The sequence below is a fragment of the Erpetoichthys calabaricus genome, chromosome 1, assembly GCF_900747795.2.
Source record: "Erpetoichthys calabaricus chromosome 1, fErpCal1.3, whole genome shotgun sequence".
NCBI classification, from domain to species: Eukaryota; Metazoa; Chordata; class Cladistia; order Polypteriformes; family Polypteridae; genus Erpetoichthys; species Erpetoichthys calabaricus.
The window spans coordinates 329,506,051-329,519,199 of NC_041394.2; the positions used below are offsets into that span (position 1 = coordinate 329,506,051).

Consider the following 13,149-nt stretch of genomic DNA (forward strand, 5'->3'; position numbering starts at 1 on the left):
TTGACAGCATGTATCTCTTACTTTCTCTTACTATGTGGTTTGATAATCATTTAGCATTTACTTAACATGGTCACTAAGAGGTACAGTATTTCACTTCTTCACATGTGAACATTTCACAACAATGTCAGTTGAAATGCCCTTTACTTAAGTGTGTATTTTTTCCTTATGTTTCCTAATTCATTACTTCTCTTCCAAGATTGTTTTTTACATCTGATAAGCTGAAAATAGGTATTGGTGCCAAATTTTACATTGTTCATAATATTTCTTTTTTGTTGCTCTTTGGCATTTCTCATATCAATTGTGACTGTTTCTGCTATTAACAGTTAGTGCAGGATTATTTGTCTGGTACACAATATAGGGCCAGTTTTGCAGCTTCTTTACTAATGTTTTACATGTCACCTGAGATGTTCTCTTAAATTTCTTAATGCTTCTAAGAGGATGTAATTGCTTTTGCTGTACTATTTAAAATGTCATTAGTGTAATTTTAAATAATAATTCAATGTTGATATAATAGAAACATGTCCTTTGTGTTGGAATATATTGGGTAATAGTGCAGTGAGGGTATTGGAGTGGCAGTTGGAAAAAGAAGGAACAGGTGGAGATGAAATGACGAAATGAATACAAAGAAGTTTTGTGATCCACAGCGGGCTCATCAGTGGGCCTGTAGAACTGAGAAATGCAGATGGCAAATGCAAGTGGGCCTGCAGACTGAGAAGATACCAGTAGAGTTATCTAAGAAAGTGCCAGTGCAGCAGTTAAGCTCATGGGAGGACTGGTGAGGTGCTGGTCAAAATAGATCAGAAAAGGAAGCTGCAAGATGATATCGGTACCCCTGTTCCTTTTAACTAATGGACATGCCAGGATTATAGCTTCTCCAACAGCAGTTAGAGACATTTGTTGACTAGAAGCTATTGAATTTTACAAAACATTCTCAATGTCAAGCTGGAACTTCCTCTGAAGCCGACTTTTTTGTTTTGCATCTGTCTTTCAAATATCCGTTATTTTCTTATTATTCTCACTATACCCACATGTTGTTCTACTAAAACGTTTTATGCTTATTAAAGTCTGCGTTGGAGTAACCCCCTTGAGATACTTCTTCAGCAGTATTATTACAGTTACAGTCTAAGATGGTATTTAATAAAAAAGCAGCATAATGAGTTCTGAAACATTTATTCACTTTTCCTTAATATTATTTGAAAATCTTAAATTTCTCTGTCATCCCTTCACTTTTCATAGCCAACTTTTCTCATTATTTGGTTTTTGGATGAAAACAGTATTCAGTAGAGGTTAAGAACAAGCCCACCCTGATCTGTATAAAGACACACTCATTTATAGAATGCCTGCACGTGTAATGTGGGCGGAAACATACTGTACTTAGAGAAAATCTCTATTACAGACAGGAAAATGGAAACTGAAAACAGTGACTGGACTTGAGATTAAACCAAGGTCTCTGGAGTTATGAAGTAAAAACAGTAATCTGTCTATTATTCAGCCTGTTTTACATAGTGATTTAAAAAACTGTTTTACAGTACAATTGTTAACATATGATGGTGTATAAAGTAAAGAAGTAAAACTTTGACTGTGAATAAAAGAACACACGATGGTCAACAGGGCTGTATATTTAGTGCCTAAAAATCAATTGTAGATAACAAATGCCTGATTAATCTTAATAAATTAACAGCGCATTTGACAAAGCCATTCTACTTTATAAAAGAAGAAAGTACGCATCTATATTTAAATATTGAATTCAAAAGCATGTCAGCACTAAAAAGATTTTGCACTACTGTTCTAAAATATCAAGACCATGCAAAAAAAAAAAAAACTAGTGACATTCCTGGCTGCATCCTGTAAATATTTTTTACATAACATCTCCCAGATCACATTGTTCTTGTGTTTGTTTTTTAATACACTGTTCCTTTAGGATGAAGCATTAATGATTTTGTGTAGTGTTTGGTAGTTTGCAATGCTTTTTAAAAGATACAGTATGATCTACCAGAAGTAGGTGAATTTGTTTGAACTCTGATAAAGTAAATCATCGTTTGGAAGTAATGTACAGATTTTTTTCTTAAACTTTGATACTTATGACTGCAGTTTTTTTTTTGCTTTTTTTTGTTTTAGTCATTGTTTGCTTTCAGCTGAAATTGTCTTGATTAAATATGTTATTTCCTAGTTTGTAATTTTCTTGGTCAATCTATACATTTTCAGTACAGTTGTTGAGTTATTGTAGTAATTTAGTAAGTATTATGCACAGAGATGAATACGTCTTACTTAACTTGCCTGTTAGGAATTTGACATCTTATTTCTTCAGGGAGCTTTGTTTATGCAAGCATATGACCTGACATAGCAAAGCACATACATTGATATTGTTCACAGTTTGCCTTGCCTAAATTTTGATTAATTTGATTGAAATTGAGAGTGTGCAAAGTGCATTTTTTTGGCTGAATTATTCCATGTGTTGCAGAGATTTAGGAAGAATGTATTTTGGCATAAATTACATTCCTTGTCTGAGACTCTGATTGAACAGTCTCTTTCATGTCATTGCCCAAGATCTTCTTGGGATACACTCTAGTCTGGAATAGCTGCCTATCTCTTCATCATTACTAATCATTATACTTTCAAACATCAGTAGTGATGGAAGATGAAGGAGCCTGGGCTGGTTTGTTCTGACAAAATGTCTCACTTGTACATATAAAAAGTATTGGGTTACTGGAAGATTATATTTAAGACATCGGTGTCCAAAGGATATATACACATTGGTTATGTAGAGGTCTCCAAAGGTCTAAATATCTGATGGATTAAATATAGTGTAGATTAAAGAAGGCTTGATAATATTTATGTAACACTGGCCCAAATGATAATAGTATCTTGGCTTTAAAATCTCTGAAATTACCACCATATTTTGAGGGAATGTTATAGCACTGCATTCTAGCAATAAGGTGAAAATTAGTAGTAACTTAAGCACAGATCAAAACAGACAGAGTGAATTTTGACTAATAATTAATTTCCATGACTGTCTAAACAAGTAAAGTGTCATCATCTTCCCAATTGCTTCCATAGTCTAAAAAAAGTATATTCATTTCCTAGTTATAAAAATGGAAGGTAAGTGGTGTCATGCTCTGCTTTGATCTTTGCAGAGATTAATACATGACCTTAAAAAAGGTTTAACAAAGTTAAAATTGTACCTAATTTTACAAAAATAATTTGTTAACATACAATATATAGTAATACATTGAAAATAATATTGTTAAGGATCTTAACAGTGACGTGCAGTGAGGTTCATGGCTGGTGAGGCACGGACTCCTTCCGAGTCCTATTTACAAATATATGAACCCAAAAGAGTAGCTTGTTCACTATTCAATTTGCAGCATACACATTGACTACTGGTTATGTTTCATATCTCATCAGCATTCTTTACACACACATAGGTAAGGCACATATTTGGCTAAGAAAGAACGTTACATTTATAGTGGCGAGAGAGCGCATTTGCTCTGCACCTTCTAAATTTGCCATTGCAATTCCACAATTAATACTCATTCAATACAAATGAAAATATAGAGTGGTAGACAAAAAAAAAAAAAAACGGATTTCAATTTTGACCTTAATTGAGCTTTTAATTCTGGTGCTTTAATCAATTTTAATACTGACTGTTCAACAAAAGGATAACAAGAAAAACAAAAGAATATTTTATTTAAGGTCAAATTTTAGTTTTTAAATATTGGATTATTTTTTTCTTAGTCTAATCCCATTTTTTATAAAATTGAAAACCGTTTATGGTCTTACCTTTGTTTGTAAATGAAGTCCAGGCGCCTATCCTTCTCCACGAAAATCTCCTTCACTTTCTTGTAAAAGTCCTCCTTATTTTCCTTTAGCTTTAATCTTCCATTTTGACAGTCAGTCGGAACAAAAAATAAAAAATAAACGGGCTGCTGCAGTGCACTTGACTTTCTGATATCACTAGCTTAATGTGAGTATTTTTACTTCAGTAAAGTAAGTATTGTGTTAGTCTGATTACTTTTTAAGTAATGAATAACCTGTGTAATGCATGTTTCTTTTAATGAGTTGTCCTACTGCTCCTGAGACTGTGCTGCTGACCTTTGCACTGGACATCCATTCATCAACATAAATTTAGCAATTTCCAATATTTATTGAGACAGATATTTTTTCAACTAGGAGATGGAATAATGCAATCATCTTAGCATTTATCTCCAGAACTCTATCTGGTGGACGTCTCCACCATCTTCTACCTGTGGCTACTGAAAGCATGTGTGAAGCAAACACGTGCACTGGCTGACAGCAGTGCAGCAGACATGCACAGACTACAAAATCCTTAACTATAACCTGTTTGAGGGTTTATATGTTCAAATAATCGGGTTACTCTCAGAGAAATCTAAGTGTGCCAACCTGGTTTCTAAATGACCAATAACCCAGTTTATTTAACCAGAATTAGAGTTTACATCGCATTTAAGAAACCAGGATTTTTTTGATTAAAGCACATGGTAATATACTGAGTGATGATCACTTCAAGAATGATCTGCCTGTGCAAAAAACAGACAAATATAAGAACAATTTCTTTCCACAGACCATTAAGCTCATAAATGGTTAATTCCACTGTATTTACTCAGTCTGGTCACCACCCACAATATCTTGCAATATTCTTACACACAGCTAATGCATAATTCAATATTTATTTAGCATTTCTTATATGCATATGTTTACATTCTTCGTCTTGAATTTATCTCAGGTGTGTACTTATCATAAAAAAAACATGAGTCCTATTCCTTGATGTTTTTTTGGAAGAAATAAGTGGATAGGACTGGCTAGCTTTGTTGGGCTGAATGGCCTGTTCTCGTCTAGAGTGTTCTAATGTTACTTGTATGCAACCATACTTGGACAATAAATATAATATAATTGGCAATATAAAAGCAGGAAAATATTAACTGGATTGCATTAATGGTTAGAATTGCAAATACAATGTATTATTGCTTTTTTTTCTTTTAGCAAAGAATCAAATTAAAAATGAAACACTTGATGTGCATGCAGTAATCCTCTGTTCATAGTTTTTAAGTTACTAATTACTTAATGAACACAAATGTTGTTCTAGTCAAATGTCTTTTGACTTTATGTAGAAAATAAAAATAGACTGATGTTAACCTTTTCTTAACCACACAGCAATTAACAGTATATCTTTTCTGTGCAGATGTAAGTCCTGCTGGCCTAAACAAATTTATATTTAAATGGCTCAGTGGTTTATCTGCCACAGTCATGTCAAAGTCTAGTCTTAAAGATCTCTAATTTGCAACACTTCTGTATTTGACTAAATACAGTACGTGGCTTGATGTGTGGTGATAAGTAGCAGCAGTTTTAATATAACGTTAATTTCTGACCAAAAGCCTAACCATAATCACATCTTCATATTTCGGGACTACACATCAGTATATTTTATTGGTTATCAAAATATTCCACATTTGTTTTTTCATGAGTACTTTGTGTTTTGTTTAATGGTGTTTTTTGCTTTTATTGAATGTTACTTTAAGTTTTCTTTTACAGTTTTTATATTTGAAATTTGCATAATGCTCTCTTCCAAATGGGAAGTGAACTAAATAAAAACAAGCTGAATCAGATAAAATCAATGACCCTTTATTTTGTATATTGTCTTTAACTGTATGTGTCATCCCAAGAGACTTTACAGAGCAAATACGAATATAAAAGAATGAATTCATAAAAGGATTTAATCACACACTAAAGTTATAGCAGTGTCTTCCCAGGTTTATTAAGCTACAAGGCATAGAATTTCTGGTTCAGCTCCTACAACTGACTAAGTGCTTGACATTCAGGAAATTGCATAAAAAGTTGCAGCTACAGCACGTGACCAATTTTATTATAAAGCCTTTGTCAATGATGTTTATTATTGGAAAAGTTAAATCAAATAGAGCTTGTTTTTATATTGTTACTATATCAATGTTGGTGTTTCTTGGGGGTAATCTGGTATTATACCTGGAGGAAAAAACATATCTGTAAAGTTGATTGAAGAATCAAAATTTGCCTAGCATGAGTCTGTGTGTGCATGCACCCTGGATCTTAAAATTATTTCAAAACTCCTAATTCATTGTCTTTGTTCTCCACAGGTCCTGCTGGTTCAGAAACAACTGGAGCCTTTCTTTCTTTAGATTCAGTCATAAGAGACACATCAGTCACCAACTCAACTAATAATTCTGCATCTTTAGACAGTCTATTAACCAAAGCTAGCACAATAAGAAATACTTCAGCAAAGACAAATACTGTCATTGTGAGGTTTAGAGACTCCACAAGCATTACTTCCTCAAAGGCTATTGCTAGTTCATCTCAAAACATCAGTGTAACACAGATTAATCAAATACATAGTGTTCAAAGTACAGCACACAAAAATAGTTCTGTGTACACTACAAATACAACAGTAGTACCCAGTGGAAAACAAACTAAGGACCCATTCAAACAAATAACAGCAACAGTCCCTGGCAAAAACGATTACAAAGCCAGCAAAGCAAAGGTAAACTATACTCTACAGAAAAATAATATAATCCTTACAAAAAGCATAACAGTAACTCCTGCCATCAAATTAGTTAATGGATCATTACAGAAAACAATCAAAGAGCAATCTAACAATACTGAGCAGAAAACCAGTGTAGTACAGACTACCGTTATGAAGCATAAGTCCAATATAGAACAAGTGAATTGGGAAGCACAGAAAACTAGCAAACCACAAGCTAATGACACAGTATCGGTAATTAACACTGCAGAGAATAATGAACCAATTCAGAAGAGAGGCAGAACACATCATCCTACCCTGGTACATGAACCTAGCAGAGAACAACTTAGGGAAAATGCGCAGAAAACTGATTCAGCACATCTCAATGGCACAGTTAGTAAATCCAGAGCAGAACACAGTGAGAAAACTATGAAAATCAGCAAAACACACCCCAATTTGACAGTACACGAACCAGCCATTGAAGAAATTAAAAGGGAAATGCAGAAGAACAATGTAGTTTACCTTCAAAATGCAGTATGTAAATCTGGCTCTGACCACATAAATGGACAAATACAGAAATCTTGTATAACATTCAATAATATCACAAAAGATAAGGCTAGCACAGAAGACATAAATAAAATAAGAAAGAAAGCTAGTTTAACACATTTAAATATGACTGCGCATAAACCCAGAACTGAGGAACCAAAGACAGAAATACAAAAGTACAATGTAACTCAGTCAAAACTAACAGTAAGCAACACCAGTGTTGATGAGGTGAAAAGCAAAATACAAAAAACCAACATAACACAACCCCAACTAACAATAGAAAGCCTTGGCACTGGAAAGAGTGATGGAGCTACACTAGAGCCTAGTATAATAGTCTCAGAAACAGCAAGAGATGAATTCAGCTATGAACAGATTAATAGGATAATGAATAAAACCAGTTTAACCCAGTCTAATATGTCAGCACATGAACCTAGTGCTCAAGAGATAGTTAAAGAAATTAGAAATAGCAATACAACTCAACGTAATATAAAAATGGACAAACCTAGCTTCGGAAGAAGTAATCAGGCAACACTGAAACCCAGCATAAGATACTATAGCACAACTGATATGCCTAACAATGAACAGATTAATAGGATGATAAAGAAAAACAGTACTGAACAGGCAAATAAAGACATACAGAAAAGCAACAAAACACACCCCGACATGATAGGAGGCAAACATGGCATTGCAAAAAGTAATGCAACAAAACTGGAATCCAGTATAACACAACCAAATGCAATATTAGATAAATCCAGTAAAGAACAAATAAATAGAATAGTGAATAAAACAAATTTCACAGATTCTAATGTGACAACACATAAACTCATTTTTGAAGAAAGTAAAAGGGAAAGACCGAACACCAATATGACGCTGTCTAAGATGGAAGTGCACAAATCCAGTATTGAAGAGGTGAATAGAGAAATGCAAAAAGGAAATATAACTTACAAAAATATGACAGTAGACAAACTCAGCATTATAAAGAGTAATGGGACAATACTGAAACATGGAGTAGCACACTCTAGAACAACAGCAGGAAACAACAATGAAAAATCTAACAAAGTGATAAATAAAAACAATTTAACATATTCTAATGTAACAGCACATGAACCCAATACAGAACAGATGAAATGGGAAAGAGTGAAAACCAATACCACAAAGTCTAAGATGACTATAGACAAACCCAGTGCTGAAGAGATGAATAGGCAAATGCTGAAAAGCAATGTAACACACCCTAACATCACAGATAAACTAAGCAAAGGAAAGAACAATGGAGCAACATCGACACCAGAAGTAGAAGACCCTACCACTGAACAAATTAATGGGTTAATAAAAGAAAACAATTTAAGACTTTCAAATATAACAGCACTTAAACCTATAACTGAAGACTTGACTAGGAAATTACACAAAACCAGTAAAGGACAGTTAAATTTAACAGGAGCGAAATCCAGCAATGAAGACATGAATAAGGAAATGCAGAAAAACAATATAACACACCCTAGCACAACAGCTTATGAACTCAGAACTGGAAAGAGTAATGGATCAACACTACAGCCCAGCATAGCAACAGATAAACCTAGCACTGAACAAGTTAGTAGTAAAATACAGAAAAGTACTGTAACACTTTCTAATATAACATTAGATGGATCGCATGCAGAGAGAGTGAATAGCAAAACACAGAAAAACAGTATACAACAGTCAGACAGGCAAATGTATAAACCCAAATTTGTACTGAATAATGAGACAGCAATGAAACCAAGTGGGAAACAATCTAACTTAACATTACATGAATCAAATGTTAAACTGACAGGTGGGACAATGGAGGAGATCAACATGCTAGACATTAACAGTACAATACTTAATTACACCACACAACAACTTAAAAAAGGAATACAAGAAAGCAAGGGGGCACTTCTTAACATGACAGTATATAGTGATTCTATAAATAAGACTGTTAGTTACACCAAGAAATCTAATGTGACATACAACAACACTCTCTTTAACTCCAGCATTTTCCTCTCCAGTAGAGGTGTGCAGCAAACCTCAACTCCATTTCCTGCAATCACAGAAAAGAAATCCAATGCATCACATATTATTGACATAACACATACTGATGTTACAAAACAGTCATATGATATGAAGATACCGGTTCAAGAATCCACCACAGCTCATTCCCTCATCCTAGAACTGAATATGGAACAACATCATATGCCCAAAAAGAAAAGCGGTAGTGCACATGATGACAGTGCCAAAGAATTTCAGAAGATTATTGTGCAGAAAATAAACAAAACATCAATAATCATGGTACCAGAAATTAATGGTACTACAGCATTGTTTAACACTCAAAATAGTACAGTACCTAAAACTAATATGTGGCCGAAAAACAATGCAATTGACAAAAACTTCACAGCAAAGAGCTCTGGTTCCATACTGAAAAGCAATGGACTCTCTCAAAGTACTAGATTAGGGGCTAATAATACAACATACAGTATAAAAGTGGGAAGTGACGCCATAGATTCAGCTAGCACAAAACTCAGTAAAAATACACATCATAGCAGAATAGTTGTAACACCAACTAATGATCCAGTTCATAAAGCCACAAAAACTATTGCAGCACAGATTAACACTACAAAGCATGTACTTAAAGTAGGAATGAAAAGCCAGAATTCACAAGTAAATAACATACTACAGACCAGCAGGACAGAAGCAAAAAGTGGCATAATACAGACTCAGAATGATGCAAAAACAAGAAGTGTGGGGTCAAAAATCACTACAGAACATAAAATAAGTACGAAAATGCAAACAAGTACATCACCAAATAACAGTACAGCACACACAATCAATTTGGCACCCACAAACAATATCACACACAGTATTAATAAGGTTCAGAAGAACAGTACAACAGAGACAAAAAGACCAACGCTAAAAGCCAGTACAGCTCAAACACAAAATCGAGTACAGGCTGATGGCACAATTCTGAAGGGTAGCCCGGTAAATATCACAATGAGCCATGGACACCAAAGCATATCACAAAGATTATTCACCACACCCGCAGCAAGAGTGTTTATACCTACAAAAATCTCACAATATAGAAAAGTACAAACTAACATTAGCATCCTCAAGCCTAAAGACTCTAGAGCCACCAGTACAGAAAGCAGCAACATCCTTCAGACATCCTCCTCAACAACTCCTAGAGAAACATTGTGGTCAACTCTTTTGCCCACCACATATACAACAGAAGAGGTGAGTGCTTCTTAATTATTAACGGAGTAAATCTGAGTAACTGGTCTCTGAAACAATTTGCTGTATTTGGATATTGCCTCATGTGTAGATAGCAATTTTGCACATGGATATTCCTAAGATAAGAATAAAAAAAATAGCATAAACAAGAAGATACAATTTGCTTCATCAAGACTATTTGGTTGGTGATTGTGAATAATGTGGAGGTGTATTTGTGTGTGAGTTGAGTGCACCCTTTGATGTATTGGCGCCCTATCCCAGGCTGGTTTCCTGTCTTATACCTAGTGCTACTAGGATAGGCTTTGGCTATCCTACAAACCTGAATTAGATTTGGAGGGCTCAAAGATGGCATGTTATGTTTTTGGTTAACTAATAGCTAAGTTGTTAAAATATTTCTAATTTCTTTGTTTTAAAATTAAAAAAAAATGCAACCATGGAAAAAATTGAGTGGCCTATTTCATTTTATGAAATGTTTAACTTTTAAAACTATTTTTCTTACAGAGTTATTTAGTACACAGTTATTCAGAAATCCTTCATTATAGCTGTCGCAACTGCACATTCAGTTAAACCGTACTGTTTACTTTACCAAGTTCCTAAATGAAGTCTAGAATGTTCCTTATTCATGTAATTTCATTACATTTTCTGTCCTTTTTTCAACTTGTGTGCATGTCATAGTGGAAACGTTTTCCAGTTTTTCTTAGGAAATTTCCAAAAACTCACCCATGAATGGTCAAAAAATTTCATCCTTATAGCATATTCTAAGTCTGCCCATGGGTCATTTTCTACTGAACTATGCCTTGTACATTATCTGTAGTAGGCTCAGAGGGCATCCTAACTAAAATGCCCTCATCCTTGGATGCATTGCCAATTTACTGTTATGAGACATTGAATTGCAGTGGATTTAATTTGACATTCTTGCCACTTATCAACATAAAAAGTCTCTTTAATGTGAAAGTGCACACAGATCACTGCAAACTATCCTACATTAATTGCATTAAAATAAAAAAACACACAAAACAATCAAATGCATAAATTGGTTTTCGAAGTCATAATATTGGTTTATTGGTGATCACGTGTCTGTAATCTGAAATTATTCTGCTATAAATGAGTGATTGCACAAGAAGGCCAGTGAGGGAGGCCACCAAGAGACCTATGACAACTCTGAAGGAGTAACAAACTACAGCAGACATGACTGGAGAGACTTTGTAGCCAATACCAATTGTCCAGGTGCTTCACCAGTCACAGCTTTATGAGAGGATAGCAAAGAGAAAGCCACTGTTAAAAGGGCACATGACATCTCGACTAGGCATTTAGGAGATTTGAAGTTAGCTGGTTCTATTGTCTGGTGAGATTATACTTGAAGGTTTTGGCCATCACACTAAAGCCATGTTTGAACACTGCACATTATCAAAAACACACCATTCCTACTATGAAGCATGGTGATAGCAGCATTATGCTATGGACATCCTTATTTACAAAACACACTGGAAGGTTTACGAGAGTAAAGAAAGAAAATCCTTCAGGAAAACCTGATGCAGTCTGAAAGATATCTGCAACTTGGGAAAAGATTTCAACCTTAAGTCAAAAGACAACAACCTTAAGTAAAAAAGCCAAAGCTACAAAGGAATAGCTTCAGAACAACAATACTAATGTCCTGCAGTTGCCAAGTCACAGTCTACATATTAGTTCAATTGAGAATTTGTGGCTGGACTTGAAAAAGGCTGTTCTTTCATAATTCCCTTGTAAATTGACAAAACTGATCAGTGCTGCAAAGAAGAATGGGGGAAAATAGTAGTTTCAAGATGTACAAAGCTGATAGAGACCTGTGTACAAAGACTCAAGGCTTTCGTGGCTGCCAAAGATGCCTCTACTAAATACTGACTTAAGAAGGTTAATATTTATGTGACCAATTATTTCATGTTTTATATTTATAATTAATTTAGACTACTTTGCATAGGTATGTTTTCACTGTAAAATCCAAATCTTTTTTCTGCTGCTCAGTATCAAGGAAGCCAAATTAAATCCATTGTGAATCAATGTTGTATAATGAAAAATGTAAACATTTTACAAGGGGGTGAATACTTTTTATAGGCACTACAAATTATGCTGTACTATTGTAAATCTTATTATCTTATTATAACATAGCATAACATAACATTGTCAAAACTACTTAATCCAAGTTAGGGTCACAAAGGTGCCAGAGTTTCAGTTGCAAGTCAGGATTCAACCCAGGATGAGGCACCAGGACCCATGTACACTTGTCAAAATCCTGATTTATACATCTTTGTGGATATGGGAGAAAAACTTATGCTAATATGTAGACAATATTCAGGTCCCACACAGACAATAATCAAATGCATGGGATTTCACATATGATCCTTGAGTTAGGAATTTTAATCACTCTACTACCATGTTGCCTGTAAATCTAATTATATTTGTTTTCAGTTCTCATTTGTTTATATGAATGCATTCACTGATTTTCCTTAGTCATCAGAAACTTTTGTTAAGTATGTTTTTGTTTCTGGTCTTTTTTAGACTGACAGGTGTAGATTCTTGTGAAGCAACATATTTTTGCTTTGACATCACATTTAAAACACAGTAATTTAAGGACAACCATTAATTACAATGGATGTGGGAAGATTATAATGTCCTGCAGTATGAGTTTTAAGCTTACACATTTAGTAATTAGATGAAAAAAAAAAACACAACAAATAATAAATTTAAATTTTGGCCCAAACCATAGTGTTATATATGTGCACTGTGTTATTAATTACAGGGTTCGATTATGCAGCCATGTGCTGTAGGTCTGCTTTTTACGAGATGAGCTTGATTGCTTTGGTCTGAGAGGTGTAAAAGAAAAG

At 34.3% G+C, this 13,149-nt stretch overlaps 1 protein-coding gene across 1 annotated transcript in view; it reads left to right on the plus strand.

Moving 5' to 3' along the window:
- The window catches only part of ptprb (protein tyrosine phosphatase receptor type b), a 136,456-nt gene that overhangs the window by 8,445 nt on the left and 114,862 nt on the right, over positions 1-13,149 (plus strand). The window contains exon 3 of the mRNA XM_028820577.2: positions 6,126-10,291. Within this exon, the coding sequence (XP_028676410.1) occupies positions 6,126-10,291 (4,166 nt within the window). The remainder of the gene's footprint in view (positions 1-6,125; positions 10,292-13,149) is intronic.